Raw genomic sequence first — 15,856 nt, 5'->3', positions numbered from 1 at the left:
AAGGGGGTCCTATGTGTTCTGATGTTGCTGACAAGTCTCATCTCTGTGAAAATATATTTTCAATACCTGGGATGTGGTCTGGTATGTGGTAGATATTGTGTGTGTTATCACTATTCTATGAAGAACATCTGACTCACAGATGTCCTTGCAAAGTGTGCCTTAAAGTTCTCATGTCTGCCCCCCCCCCCCATATATTGGAGAGTCAGTATTCTTATTAAAGCTGCCTTTTTGCAAAAGGTGCCCTTGTCCTGACAGTCTTTGGCCATCAGTTTTTCTCAGCAGCTGCTATCTTTTATTCTGGGTACATTTTCTGGGTTTACTGACATACTGCTTTGTACTAAGTTATCCACATGTTAAAAAATCTGCCATGTTGCAACAGCTGTCTTTTTTTTTTTTTTTTTTTTTTTTTTGAGACAGGGTTTCTCTGTGTAGCTTTGCGCCTTTCCTGGAACTCACTTGGTAGCCCAGGCTGGCCTCGAACTCACAGAGATCCGCTGGCTCTGCCTCCCGAGTGCTGGGATTAAAGGCGTGTGCCACCACCGCCCGGCTGCAACAGCTGTCTTATCCCTTCAAAAGCTATTCCAAAATGCTTTAGCTTAATTGAAAAGGAGACTTCCTTATTTCATCTTTTCAAAACAAGACTTCTGAGCAAGATGCTCTGTATAGTGTTCTTATCTAACACAGGTAAAGCTCTCTTCTGGAGGCCTCTCTGGTGCTGTGCAGTTAAGTGTTTCAAACTCCAAGTAATAAACCACTCCTTAGGCTGGGCAGTAGTGGCGCATGCCTTTAAACCCAGCACTCAGGAGGCAGAGCCAGGCGGATCTCTGTGAGTTCGAGGCCAGCCCGGTCTACAGAGTGAGATCCAGGACAGGCACCAAAACTACACAGAGAAACCCTGTCTCCAAAAAAACAAAAACTATTAAAAACAAACAAACAAACCCACTCCTTGCTAGCCCCCGGCCAGCACACATGGAAGGGTGTTCCTGAGTCCTCTGCAGCTGTGTGTGCAGTGAGACTGATTATTTATAATAACAGAATGAACAAAGAATGACATCACAGAGGAGTCGTAAACAAAACTGAAATGTGGTACTGTGATAAAGCCTACAGCGTTAATAAGACCGGCTGTTACTGATCTTTGCTTCCCCCCTCAAGTCCAGTGTACTTGGTCAAAGCAATTTGTATTTAATTGGCATGCCAGTGTCAATTTTAAAACAACAATCTATTTCTAATCTTACTCTGTCAAAGTAATTGTATACATTTCTGACCAGCATTACAATATTCTGTGTAGAAAGGATTGTTACCAAGTGAAGTGAGGGAGACAGCATCTCGGTGATTTGTTTATTTAGTAATAAAAAGCTCCTTTCAACCAAATAGTTTTCCTTTTTTTTTTTTTTTTTTAGCTCACTCACTGTTTTGGCTCCACAGACCCATTAAGCAGAAGGAAAGAGACACAAGTTCTAGTGTCAATCTATTAAACTGTCATGGAAACGCAGATGACGGTCACAGGGCAGATGTTCTTTGTCATCCACACGGTCTCCAGGAGAGGAGCACTCACTTGCTGGCAAAGGCCATTATCTGATCCTGGAGGAAAAGGAAAGGGGCGAGTGAGACTTGGTCACTGTAGGTGAGAGGACAGCGACTTCCTGGTGAGACAGCCAAGGTGACTGAGGGAGACCCTCCTCCCAGGAGTCCCTGCTTTCTTTCAGCTCCAAGAACAGATCTGGCAAGGGCTCCGCAGGTGAAAGCACTTGCCACACAGCCTGACAGCCTGAGTTCAATGACTGTAGTCCCTGTGGAGGGAGAGGTTAACTCCTGACCTCCCTCCCACGTTTGCTGTGGTGCATGCACACATGAGCACAGGCACCCGAGGAGGCCAGAGAGGGTGGAGGGTGTCGGATGCTGTGAGCCATCCAACATGGGTGCTGGGGACTGAGCTTGCAAGAGCAGCAAGCACTTTGTTAATCTATCTATTTATAGATGGATGGGTGTTTTGCCAACACACACGTCTACGCACCACATGCAAGCTTGGTACACTTGGGCCAGAAGGCATTGATCCCTTAGGACTGGAGTTACAGATGGCTGTGAGCCACCATGTGGGTGCTGGGGATTGAACTCAGGTCCTCTGGAAGAGCAGCCAGTGCTTTTAACCGCTGAGCCTTCTCTCCAGCCCTCAGCCCTGTATTCTTAAGCCCTTCCTACATGTTTCCAGTTATTGCCTAGGCACCACCAAACCCAGCAGGTACTTTTATTCATAACCAGCTGAGAAAGTAGAGCAGGTACAGTGGTGGGCATGGCAACACATGCCTTTAATCCCAGCACAGAGCAGGCATAAGTAGACGATCACTATGAGTTCAAACAGTCTGGTCTACCTAGCCAGTCCCAGGCTAGTCAGGGCTACATACTAAGATCCTATCTCAAAAATAACTACAATAAAAAATGTTATAAGCAAGAAAATTAACTCAAAGACCTTTAGAACTTCTGCAGTCCTTCTCAGTAAGGAAGAACGTTGGAGAGCTCTAAGTGGCCACTTACTTTGAGAGGAGACAGTGCGTTCGTTGCCTGCAAGCCCCATGTCCTGAGCAGCACCAGTGGCGTGGCACTGGTGGAATAGAGCCTTTTCAATAGGTCAGTAGCAGCCAGAAGGGCAGTATTATGACGCTGTCTGTCTGTTTCATAGCCTGTGAGGTGGCTCATGGAACCTGGAGTTCAGAAGGAGGAGGAAAGGTCAAAGCCTTCCTCCCAGTAGACACTACCACATCTTGTTCCTAGGGCAGTTTGGCAGCCCTGACCTTTACATGATGCCAGGGAACCTGAATCCTTACCTAAGTCCTTCCCATTGAAGGCCGCTGTACTGAGATGACGAAGCAAGCTGGAAATATCGCCGAAGCCCATGTTGACACCCTGTCCTGCAAGTGGATGGACTCTGTGGGCTGCATCACTAAGAATAAAGCAGTGTTCAGGTGTGGCCTCCAGCAACACAGAAAGGAGAGGCCTGCTCCACCATAGTCTTACCCAATGAGTGCCACCCGAGGCCGGACGTACTCAGCAGCATGCCCCAGCCCCAGAGGAAAGAGGGTTCTGCTTTTAGCATCCACCTTGGCTATACTTGGGGGCAACTGACGAGCTGAGACCTTGGTGGGCTTCAGGAGGGAGACAACGTAGTTCAACATGGTGCTGGCAGAGTCGACGAAGTCTGTGTGGTTAGCATCACTCCACTGTATACCATCAGCCCCCAAACGGGGAAATTTGATTAGTGACTAGTAAACAATTAAAAACCCAAAGAACCCCTTTTATAACCAAAGCTAAGGGTAATGCTACCTAACATGCCTAAACTGGTCTTGTTCATGAGAGACAAACCCCTTAAAACACATGCAAAGCTCTCTTTCCCAGCATTCCCTGAAGGTTTTATTTATGCCCAAGTATTTCCAGTTGGCCCCTGACTAGGACTGAACTTCACCTTCACTAGTCCCCAGCACTAGCCTCCAGCTAGCTGCAGTGCAGCTCTCCTGTGCTGGCCTGCCTGAGCTCAGGTGAGCACAGACTGGCTCTGAAGCCTCTCTTCCCGGTCACCCTCTGCACACGTTCCTGACAGTGTCTCCAGAGCCAGCACTCAGGAGGCACGACTCCAGAGCTGCTTGGCTGCCCAGGGATGCAGACCGCACAGCCGTGGCAGGCCTTTCAGCGGCACAGCAGCCCACAGCTTCCACTGTTGGGCATTCCCCTGGATGCCTGCCCTCACTGAATCTAAACCCAAGACTGGACTCGCTAAGGGGAAGCTGATGATCACTCCTTTTTCCTCATTACACCGTAGCTGGGCAGGTGATACTCACAAAGGCAGAGTTGATGGCATCCACAAACTCTTCCTCATCCATGCTGACCAGCTCTGCTGCATGGTCATGGGATGTGGACCAAACCAAGGAACTCAAGGTATCTGAGAGCTATATCAAAAGAAGAGCATCAGCCTGGTGTGGTGGCACATGCCTGCAATCATAGCATACAGCAGGATGAGTGTTAGGCCAGCCTGGGGCACAGCTCTCTAAAAAACCAAGAGCAATAAAAACCTGCCTCTTCTGAACTTTGGCATTTTCAAGCATAAAGGAAACTGAGATAAAGGAAGCAATGCATGACCGCACACAGTCCCTTTACACCAGGCTGAAGGACAGTGAGGTTCCAAAGTCTGTGGCTGGCTACCTTTGAGCTAACTGGCCAGAGGCTCTCTTACCGGAAGCAAAGCAATAGGCCCAGAGGGGAGAAATCTCTGCCAGGCTACGTTGTTTTCTGTGGCCTAGAATAAAAGGAAAGGTCTTGTAAGGGCTACTGAGTGCTCAGGACAAGGTCCTCAGATGGCGACTCCAGGGCTCACCTCCGATAAGTGCAGAGTGGCCACCACAGCAGACTGGTCATAGGTCCAGCTGACATTCTGGATCCCAGCAGCTTGCCTGACTCCTGAGTTGTGCCCATCAGCACCAATCTGCATGGACATAAGTAAGAGGCCAAGTCTTACAACCACTTCAAAACCAAACTGCTCCAGTTTCTCTGCCCCTTCATCTACTCCCAACTGGAGTGGGAAACTGTCAGGCCTGTCCCCCTCACACCCCTACAGGGACAGCCCTACAAAACGGGATCTCAGCCTGAGCTAATGGGGCCAAAGTGGCTATCTGAAGCAAGAGGTGCCAGCAACAGCCATAATTAACCAGAGTCTCAGGATCCATGAACTAGAAAAGTCAGGCACAGAGTGGGCACTGGAGTTGAAAAGAAGCAGCTGGTGAGCAGAGACAGAGAAATGAGAAAATGAGAGCCACGAGGAGATGAATGGCACAGGGACTTCTGGGACATAAAAGAACACGGCCTGAGTTTCCAGCACTCCTGTTCCGTCCTCTCCTGGGAGGCCTGCTAGCCTATCCAAAGCTGGCCCATGAGGTTGCTTCCCATCCAGGAGGTGGGAGACCATCTTAGCTCAGGCTGCCTTGAACAGAGGCTGGTGATTCTATAAACAATACCCTGAAGTCAACCCATGGTTTCCATCTGAAAATACGGACTCTAGGATGGAAGGCATAGACATGCAAGACCCCTGACAAAGGAAGAATCTTCAACTACCAACAGTTTGGTCTGGAGGGTGCTGCCATCACCTAGGGTAATAGTGACCCAAGGGCTGGAGTCTGCCATGGAAAACGGATCAGGCCAGGCATAGCCAACGGCTTTGCTCCTGTAGAGAACCTTCACACGGTCTGGAAAGGCAAAAGAGAAAGAAGAAACATCAGAAAGGTGGGTAAGGGGCTGTGCACAAACCGTAATTAGCTTAAAAGCAAGTCCCCTGGATGGCCCTGTCCTGTCATTTACTGACAAGCAAAAAAAGCAAGATCTAAAAGTAATTCAAATGATTAACACTTGGCCTAGGAACTGCTGGTGAAGAGCAGAAGCCAGGGAAAAACTCAGCAGGTCCATCTCTATGAGTTTGAGGCCAGCCTGGCCAGCCTGGTTTACAGAGGAGTTCTAGGCTAGCCAGAGCTACACAGTGAAATCCTGACTCAACATCCCCACCCCCAACACACATGAGAGACAGAGAGAGAGCAGAGGAGGCAACACAGGCAGACATATGTGTTGTACTGTAAAAGATTTTCTTCTTGGGTGCTAAGTTATAGTTAGATGGGAGAAATAAATTCTGGTGTACAATCGCAGGGGATGATGGCCACAGATGACAGTGATGTAGGTAGGTCAGTGGAAAAGCACTTGCCTAGCACGCTCAATCCCAAGTCGTCTCTCTCTCTCTCTCTCTCTCTCTCTCTCTCACACACACACACACACACACACACACACACACACAAACACACACACACACACACACAGAGAGAGAGAGAGAAAGAAAGAGATATTCTGGTGATGGAGCCTAAGGCCTTACACACTAGACAACTGATCTACCACTGAGTTATACCACCAGTCCTAAATTTTGTTTTGTTTTGTTTTGTTTCGAGACAGGGTTTCTCTGTGTAGCCCTGGCTGTCCTGGACCTCACTCTGTAGACCAGGCTGACCTCAGACTCACAGAGATCCTCCTGCCTCTGCCTCCCAAGTGCTGGGATTAAAGGCATGTGCCACCACTGCTGCCCAACCCTAAATTATTTTTAAAAGCTAGATGGTGGCCCATTACATGGATGAATGAACAATATCCCATATAAAAAACCTGATAAGCTGGGCATGGTGGCGCATGCCTCTAGTTCTAGCATTTGGGAAGTAGTAATAGGAAGACCAGGAGTTAAAGGCTAGCCAGAGGGGGCTGGAGAGATGGCTCAGCGGTTAAGAACACTGGCTGTTCTTCCAGAGGTCCTGAGTTCAATTCCCAGCACCCACATGGTGGCTCATAGCCATCTGTAATGAATATGATGCCCCCTTCTGGCCTGCAGGCATACGCACAGACAGAACACTGTATACATAATAATAAAATACTATTTAAAAAAAAGGCTAGCCAGAGCTACATAGTGAGTTCAAACTCAGCCTGGGCTACATGAGATCCTTTGTTAAGAGACTGAAAAAAAAAAGAGAAAAGAAAAGCAAAACTCATAACTGCTTCCAGTTTTCTCCACTTGATTCCTGAGATATTATACATAGAGCAATTCATGTATCTCCTAAGTGGTTCTTATCCAGAATATGCAAGGAACTCTTCTAACTAAAAAACAAAAAGATAAATGACCCATTTTTAAATGTGCAAAAGATTCTCAATAGACAGTCCTCTAAAGCAAATATAAAACTAAGCACATGAAAAGGTATTAACATTATTACTCAGTAGGTTAATGAAATCAAAAGTACAACGGGCCATACCAGGACAGCTGTAATCTAAAAGAAGGCAAGCACTGAGAAGGGTGTGGAGAAACGGAGCCACTTCAGCCAGGGGAAGTAAATGATGCATCCTCCAGAACAGAGTTTGGCAGTTCCTCAGAATGTTCAATACAGAATTATCACATGACTATGCAACTCCACCTCCAAGTGTCCAACCAGGATAATGAAAACACATGATGCTAAGCCTGCTGGTGCAAGCTACTTGTGAGGCCGAGACAAGCAGTTATAACTTAGAACCTGCCTGGAATACAGACTGAGTCTAAGTCCAGCCTGAGCAACTTAGTGAGACCCTGTCCAAAACAGAAAGTAAACAGAGCTGGGAAAACAGCTGAGGGTTAGAGAGATTGTCTAGCTCTCAAGACCCCGCATACAGTCCTGAGTACTGGAGAAAACACAAAACAACAAACCACCCTTCACACAAATAGTCACAACACTGTTCATCAACTGCCAAAAGTGGAAACCACCCCAATTCTATTAACTGATGCATACATACAATTTGATATATCTACACAATGAAACATTATTCATCAATACAAGAGGAGTATTACTAGTTGATGCTGCAATGTGACTGAATCTCACACCATGCTGGAGCGAGATCTAACCCACTAATCAATGGGGTGATTCCCTCCTCTGAGAAAGATAAAAGCGAAAGTTCAGGTAAGAAGGAAGAACGACAGTAAGCAGGTGTGAGGTTTTCTTCGAGTGATGGAAACACTCTAAAGGATGCCGTGGCAACAGCTGCACAACTCTATAAATAAACTCAAAGTCACTGAGTTACACGTAATAGGAGAACTGTATGGTATAAGTTTTTTTAAATAAAGCTGGTAAAAAGAAAGGTATATCCTAAAAGGATCTCATCATTTTCTTCTTTCCTAGACAAGACTACTATGTATCCCTGGTTGTCCTGGAACTCATTATGCAGTCCTGGCTGGCTTCAGCTCACAGAGATCCACCTGCCTCTGCCTCCCCAGTGCTGGCAATAAAGGTGTGTCACCATGCCTGGCCGGAGGCTATTCAGTACCTCTCAAAGGGTCTTTTCTTTAGCAAGTACAGAGGTAATCACTTCCCAGAGGAATGGAGACAGCAGCTCGCTCACCTGCCACGGCCTCCAGCTGCTTGGTGAGAGCATGCATGATGATGTCATTTTCCACTATGTAGCCCATGTCATCTAAGTTATCCCTGTCAAACATGATCAGGGCCTCTGAGCAGGAGTCCCACACCTGCAAACACAAAAGAAAAATGCATTAACTAAAGAAAGTGAAACCCAATTCCAACCCAAAGCTGAATGTGGCTTTCCAGAGCGAGAGGCAGCACATCACAGTCTGTCAGCCTCTTTGGCCGGACATAAGTGAGAAGACTCAGAGTCAAGAGTGGTGGGCACGCCTGTGAGATTGATCAGGCAAGCCTCAGCTACACAACAAGTTCAAGACAAGCCTGGGCCCTTACTTCAAAAAGGCTAAATTAATTCATTAAAAAGTAAGCTGATTCTCAGGAATGCCCCCACACTGAATTTAATTGTTTTTGTTTTTTGAGACAGGGTTTCTCTGTGTAGTTTTGCTGCCTGTCCTGCTTCTTGCTCTGTAGACCAGGCTGGCCTCAAACTCACAGAGATCTGCCTGGCTCTGCCTCCTGAGTGTTGGGATCAAAGGTGTGCCCAACCATCACTTGGTGAATTTAAATTTTGATTCATAAAGAGCCCAGAGAAAACGGACTCTGACAAGGTAATGTGAGACAGACCAAGACATCCTGACAAAGTTAAGGGGAGAGGCACCTGCATCCGCCGGAAGGCTTTGCACCGCATATTGCAGATGTGGTCCCATGCACCAAGACCTACAAAAGAAACACAGAGACCTCACATGGACCTGGACCCCTAGTCCTGGGCCCCCTTGTGTCTCTCCATCCTGGTGAGTAGGAGGTTATTTTCAGTGTTCTCCAAAAACAGAAGGGAAAAACTCTGCATGCTGTAGGGAAAAGGGCTAGCTAAAGAAACCCACCCTGACTCTAGAGCCCAGAACCAGGGAAAGAAACACAGCCTGGGTCTGGGACCTGAGCCACAGAAAGAAACACTTTATCCCCAAATCCAGAACCAAGGAAACATGCCCTGACTCTGAAATCAGTATCAAAGAAACATTCTTGGGCCCTAGAATCAGAGCCAGCGAAAGGAATATGCCCTGGCCTTAGAATTAGAGTAAAAAAACTAAGAAAGGCCAGTGAAGGAAACACAGTTTGGCTCTGGGATCAGGGCCATATCTCTGCCCTTAACCCACAAAACTAACTAATCCCGAGCAGAAAACCCTAACCAATCCCTGGTTGACTTGGACCCCAAGAGTCCCTATATAAACCCTTCTGCCTGTCAGTTGTGGGCTGTTCTCTCCACCCCAGTCGAGGCAACCACTCTCTTGGCTCCTCCTCCCCAAAGAAATCTCTTTCTCAAAAGAGTTTTGGGTGTGAAGATCTTCATTCACCAGCGTAGAGAAGATTCCTAAGATGTCCCATAGTCGACTGAGCAGAAAAAAAAACCTGCTGAGACATTTCCTTAGGGGACTGAGCAAGTGGGAGCTGAAAAAATAACACTTTTTCCCAGAGCCAGAGAAGATTGCTACATCTCTGTAGGGGTTTCCATTTTGCAGAGTGAAGCAAAAGAAGCAACATCTTAGGCCAGAGAAGAAATGGAACTCTGCTGAGAAGCCCCCTTAAGTGGGAGCTGAGCAATTGCTCAGCTGTAGCAGCTCTCCAGGAGAGGAGCAGGACTGCTATACCCTGCAGGAAGACCATCCCCACTGCACCAGCTACAGCCTGACTCCTGACAGTCAGGATCCCTTCCCCGCTGAGCTGTCCTAGCAGCTCCAAGCCTGACTCTCCCTAGCAGTCAGAATACCTTCCCTCCCGGGGCTGAGCTTGTGGCTCCAGCCGTCAGAGCTGTGCTAGCAGCTGAAGATGTCCCCTGACTCTTCAAATAGTCAGGACACCTTTCCCCTAGAGTTGCAACACAGTTACTTACATTTTGGTGCTTAAACCCCGGATCAAACCCACAGAGTTGCAAAACTTACTTACAGGGACCAAGCCCTTCTGCTCTCATCTCCAGATTATACAGCATGAAGAAGAACCAAAGGCAGATCACAGTAAAGCAGTGCAAATCAAAGGAAAACTAAGCCACGACCATCCTTTCTCCTTACGAGCTTATTAGTTATAAACATTCTAAAGACTTGTTTTTTCAACTCTTCCTGACACTGAGTAGATTTGTGCTTTGAAGAAATATTTACTGAGCATCTACCAAGGGCCAGTTATAATTTTAGGTCCAGATCAGAACAAACAAATTCCCTGTGCAGCAGCTATTTTAGCTGGAGAGACTGTGGAGACCCACAGAGGATTCCTAGTGAGACCTTACTCAGGGTCAGAGAATCAGGGTTTGCTTTGCCCAGCAGAGCTGCATAATGGGATGGTTTGGCCACAGGCATGTTTACCAGGTGTGTGGAAGGGTCTACACTTGGCTATATATTGTGCTTTGATCTTGCTGGGGGGGTCTTTTGCCTCTCCCCTTGGCATATTATAAAAAGCCCTTTAGAATAAACCTCTGGGCTGTTGGGTACTGACCCAGCCCTCCCAAAGCTGTCCTGTGTCCCTGTCTTTCTCCTCATCTAGGTCTATCTTTCTATCTGACATTTCCTCATTCCTCTCTCCTCCACCTAGGAATCCTTCGAAAGGTGGAAGAAGATCAGAGCTGGATTCCCACAGACACCCAAAAGAGACAGACAACATGAACACGTACATAATATAATGTCAGGTAGAGCTTCATAAATAAAAAACTGTAGGACTGGGCATGGTGACGCACACCTTTAGCCCCAGCTCTTGGGAGGCAGAGGCAGGTAGATCTTTGTAAATTCAAGGCCAGCCTGGTCTACAGATGAGTTCTAGGACAGCCAGGGCAATTACACAGAGAAACCCTGTCTTGAGAAACTTAAAAAAGAAAAAGAAAAAGAAAAATATGTAGGAACTGAGGTAGCTTCATTCTCAAATAAAATCACTGGGTTTCATCCCTAATACCACATAAAATGGTATGGTGATACCTCACATCATCCCAGCAGATGGGAGGTAGAAGCAGAGGGACCAGCATTCAAGCTCAAGTTCAAGGCCAGATCCTATCTTTGAAAAAAGAAAGGAAGCCAGGCAGTGGTGGTGCATATCTCTAGTCCTAGCACTCTGGGAGGCAGGAGCCGGCAGATCTCCAAGTTCAAGGCCAGCCTGGTCTCCAAAGCGAGTTTCAGGAAGGTGAGGCTAGAGCTATAAAGTGACTGAAGAGTTGAATTCTAGATAGAAGTGTCTCAAATAGGACAGCCTTGAGGTTGGGAGTACCATGTAGCACAAACAGAAAGACAATTCATCTACACCACCCCCAAAAAGGCCATTAAAATGGGACTCCCCAGCCCTCTTGAGGACCGACTTGGACTAGAGGGAATGTAGTAGCCCAAATAATAATAGTCTACCATCATAAAAGAGGGGACATGATGGATCCACATGTCTCAAGATGTCCTCTCCAGACCAGACTTGACACACTGTCAACTTCAGCAGTCTTCATCGTCAACTATGACCACTAACAAGCTCACCTGCTCACTCCCCCACTGAGAGCTTGCTCTCACATGCTCTAGTGGCTGCTGACTGCCCTAGGGGAAAGCCGAGAGGAAAGGAGGCAGGACCCAGGGGACAGGCTCTCTGACTCACTACTGAGAAGGGTGGCAGAGCCGGGGGAAATGGAGCTGACTCTGTTGCTGTAAGTGTCTGACAACTTCTCCAGTACTTTCTTTGGACCCGCTTCCAGCAACAGGATTTTCTTGTCACGAAAATGAATATCATGTCCTAAGAAAGAAAAAGAATTGACATTTAAATCATTTTAGGAAAGCCAAGGATTTAATTACGTAGTAGGGCAACTACAACTAATAAGGATGTGCTGCCCACTTCTAAAGGCCAGGATTTTGAAAGTTTTCATCATAAAGGAATAGTAAGTGTTTAAGGAAATGTTTAAGCAGATTTGAAGTAGACAACGTACGTATGTATCAAAACATTACAAGGTACACCATTAATAAGTGTAATTTTTATGTTTCAAGTCTTCAATTAGAAACTAATATAAAGCAGCTATGGTAGCTCACACCTGCAATCCTGGCACCGTGAGGCTAAGGTAGGAAGGTTGCCATGATTTTGCAGTCAGCCTAGGCTACAGAATGAGAACGTGTCTCAAAAAACAAAACAGCCGGGCGGTGGTGGCGCACGCCTTTACTCCCAGCACTCAGGAGGCTGAGGTAGGTGGATCTCTGTGAGTCTGAGGCCAACCTGGGCTACAGAGTGAGTTCCAGGACAGCCTTGGCTATACAGAGAAACCCTGTTTCAAAAAACAAAACAAAACATGGGGGAAAAAAAAAAAAGAAAAAAGATTTACTAGTCTCTTAGCCTTGGAAATAAGTTTCTAAACTGGAGATATAGCTCAGTGGTGGCATGTCTGCCTATCAAGTTGAGGTCCTAGTTCAATCTTCAAAAATGTAATTTTTGCTGCAAAAATGGTAATTCCAATTACCTAGCAGGGGAAAAAAAAAAAACCACTATCCTAAGCAGTAACATAATCCACCATTTCATTAGACAGCCACCCTCCACACAACTGTACAGCATCACCAGAGTTCACTACCTGTCACACAAAGAAGCAAATAATGGAAAAATGTATTAGTAGCAAGTAGAATTCCCTAGGAAGGAAGAATAAAAAATTTGTAGCCATCTATTTCTTAACCTCCGATTGAACTCACTAAAAGCGAAACTTCATGACCCTGGATGCATACAGCTCAACAAGATAGCACTAGCTGCACATGAGCCAGGCCTGGGGGTTCGTCTCTAGGCTGTGGTTGAGCACGTTCACACACAGAGGAAAGTGAGGAGGAGGGTTTAGAACAGACACATAGAACAATGGAGTATTTTACGTAAACACATTCACTGCAGTCTCAAGATAGAATAAAGAATTTATTATTTAGGGACTGGAGAGATGGCTCAGTGGTTAAGAGCACTGGCTGTTCTTCCAGAGGACGTGAGTTCAGTTCCCAGGACCCATATGGTAGCTCACAACCATCTGTAATGGGATCTGGTGCCCTCTTCTGGTGTGCAGGCAGAACACTGTGTACATAATAAATCTTAAAACAACAACAACAAACTATTATTTAAAAAATACACTACAAACCCGATTCTAAAACATCTGTAGTGAAAACCGGAACTTGGAAACGTTGTTACTGGGAGAAGGCCCTCAGCAGTTCCTCAGTATTGGAGAAAGCTAAGAACTAGAGGTAATTTGCTATTGGCAATGATGGTGTTATAAAGAAATAATGTGGTTGGGTGGTGGCGGTGGCAATGAATACCTTTAATCCCAGCACTAGGGAGCCAGAGGCAGGCGGATCTCTCTGAGTTTGAGGCCAGCCTGGTCTACAGAGGGAGTTGGAGGGCTACACAGAGAAACCCAGTCTCCAAAACCAAACAAAAACACCAAAACCAAACAAAAAAGAATTCTAAACACATTATAAAACACATCCAGGTGATATATTTTATTTCTTAACTATTTAATGTGACTTTTTTTTTTTTTTGGAGCTGAAGCTCAAACCCAGGGCCTTGCACTTACTAGGCAAGTGCTCTACCACTGAGCTAAATCCCCAACCCCGTGACTTTTTTTAAAATGAAAAAAAAAAAACAAAAAAAACAAAAAAAACACTTAGAAATAATGTAAGGCGGCCTGGTGTAGTAGTGCACACCTGTATTCCTGGCCACTCAGGGACTCAGGCAGGGATACTGTTTGAACCCAGGAGTAGGAGGCTTAAAATAAAAAGAATGGTATATTACAAGAATGGACTGAAATGTACTTGAGAAGTTATGCAGGGAACTGTTCCCAAACCCAAATGTGAGTGGGATCTACAAGCCTGAAACATAAATTAGTTGTGAGTTTGAAGAAGAATAACAAAGGAAAACAGAGTGGACTAAAAGGGAAACGTTAATCAAAGCCTACATGAATTAGGAATGTGCTTGGAGTGTGTGTGTGTGTGTGTGTGTGTGTGTGTGTGTGTGTGTGTGTGTGAGTGTGTGTGAGTGTGTGTATGTGTGTGAGAGTGTGAGTGTGTGTGAGTGTGAGTGTGTGTGTGAATGTGTGTGTGTGTGTGTGTGTGTGTGTGTGTGTGTGTGTGTGTGTGTGTGTGTGGTGTCACTTGAAGTTCCAGGCCAGCCAGGGATACAGAGTAGGGTCTTATTTCAAACAAAAACCTACTGGAAATGTCTTACTCACATATTTTTGTTTGTTTGGGTGGTATTTTTTGCTTTGTTTTTTGACAGAGGGTGTTATGTATCCAATGCCAATCACACTTAGTATGTAGCCCAAAGATGACTTTGAACTTCTGATCCTCCTGCCGCTACCTTCCAAGTGCTGCGATCACAGGGGTTTACCACCATGCCTTTTAGCAGCCTGACTTTTAACAGTCACTCCTGAGTTTTAAAATGGACAGAGAAGGAAACAGTTCATTACAGAATTGTGAGTGTCAATAAGAAGGAAGCAGTGTTGCCCTCCCTCGCTGTGACACCGGGGAAGAAGACAAGAAAAGGACAGCAAAGCAAACGAAAAACTCACAAAAATCTAACACAGGAGCAAGCCACCAAAATCAAAATACGAACCCTAAGTTTCAAAGGGACCAGGAATGGTGGCACACGATGCCTGCACTTGGTAAATTTAGTCAGCATCATTGGTCACTGGGGACATACAGACACAAACCACTTCCTACCCACAAACAAAAAGACAGTAGGTAGTGCTGTCACGGTCTGGAGAATCGGGAGCATTCCTGTACTCTTCACGATAATGTAAAATGGTACAATCTCTCAAAGTGTGGCAGTTCTTCAAAACATTAGTTACCACATAACCCGGAGATTCCACTGGTGAGAATAGACTCACGATAACTGACACTTTGTCTACACCAACGCTTGCACACAAAATGTTCCTGAAAGTATGACCTGTTATAGGCCAAAGTGAAAAATCAAACGTTCACCCGTTGACAAATGAGTATCACGTACACACAACTGAGTATTGCTTCAGCCCTCAAAGAGAACGTCGTTCTGATACATGCTGCAACATGGGTTAACCTTGAAAACACTAAGTGTATGTCCACTTACATCCAACTATCCAGAAAAGGCAAATCTACAGACAGAAAATTGGAGAGTCGCTGTCTAGGGCTGTGAGGATGAGGAGACATGGAGTAACTTATGAGTTCCAAGATTTGTTTGTTTTGTTAGAGTAAGGGTAATGTACTAAAACTTTTTGTGGTGACTGTATAGCTCTGCGGATGTACTAAAAACTCACTGGACCGCATGCTTTAAGTGGGAGGATTTGTAACTATGTCAACAGTTATCTTAAGCTGCCTTAGGGTCGGGCGTAGTGGTGCACGCCTTGAATCCCAGCACTCAGGAGGAAGAGGCAGGCGGATCTATGAGTTCTGGTCCAACCTGGTCTACTATGCGATACTACAAGACCCTAATGCCTCCCATAGTGCTCATAAATCCTGGGCAGTTGCCAAGCGCCGGATTGACTTAGAAGGGTCACCCACTTTTCCCATGGTACTGAAGCATCGTGCTCATTGCCGCGAGCCCGAGGGCTCCGCGGGGAGGGTAGCGAGCGTCCCGACTCCCACTGGAGCACCGTGCCTCGGCGGCCCGGTGCCTCGGCAGCCCGGCTCCCCGCCACGGTCGAGATGCACCTACCCAAGGCACAAGCCATGGCAGCGCCCACCAGGCCTCCTCCTGACACTACCACGTCGTACACGGTGTCTGCCGAGGAGCCGGCCCATCGCCGACACGCAGCCAGAGGGCCTAGTCCCGCGGTTCCCCACCAGCGGGCGCACGGCAAGCGGGCCATCGCGCCAACGCGGGCCGCCATAGTGACTCGCGCCTGCGCCTGAAGCCCGGACTCCCCCACGGACCTAACCCGGATAGTGCTTCCGGGGCAGTCTCCTACCCTGTGCGGC

The 15,856-nt window shown here is 46.6% G+C and overlaps 1 protein-coding gene across 2 annotated transcripts; it reads right to left on the bottom strand.

The window, feature by feature from the left end:
- Positions 1 to 1,310: 1,310 nt before the first annotated feature.
- Coq6 (coenzyme Q6, monooxygenase) lies at positions 1,311 to 15,808 on the bottom strand. 2 transcript variants are annotated; one of them, XM_006982862.4, is made up of 12 exons: positions 15,594 to 15,808; positions 11,553 to 11,687; positions 8,605 to 8,663; positions 7,930 to 8,053; positions 5,098 to 5,228; positions 4,364 to 4,471; positions 4,223 to 4,285; positions 3,831 to 3,938; positions 3,013 to 3,215; positions 2,823 to 2,938; positions 2,533 to 2,699; positions 1,311 to 1,581 (listed from the first exon to the last, which is right to left on the bottom strand). In XM_006982862.4, the coding sequence occupies exons 1-12, from the start codon at positions 15,766 to 15,768 to the stop codon at positions 1,552 to 1,554; spliced, it is 1,419 nt and encodes a 472-aa protein (XP_006982924.2). In that variant the 5' UTR covers positions 15,769 to 15,808; the 3' UTR covers positions 1,311 to 1,551. The 2 variants fall into 2 exon arrangements, with proteins under 2 accessions (XP_006982924.2, XP_076407182.1); XM_076551067.1 differs by lacking the exons at positions 8,605 to 8,663; positions 15,594 to 15,808 and having other exon boundaries at positions 1,375 to 1,581.
- Between the last annotated feature and the right edge of the window lie 48 nt (positions 15,809 to 15,856).

This window comes from Peromyscus maniculatus, chromosome 14 (assembly GCF_049852395.1).
Source record: "Peromyscus maniculatus bairdii isolate BWxNUB_F1_BW_parent chromosome 14, HU_Pman_BW_mat_3.1, whole genome shotgun sequence".
Taxonomy (NCBI): Eukaryota; Metazoa; Chordata; class Mammalia; order Rodentia; family Cricetidae; genus Peromyscus; species Peromyscus maniculatus.
Note: the sequence above shows the minus strand (reverse complement) of the source record. Positions and strands in the feature narration are given on the sequence as shown.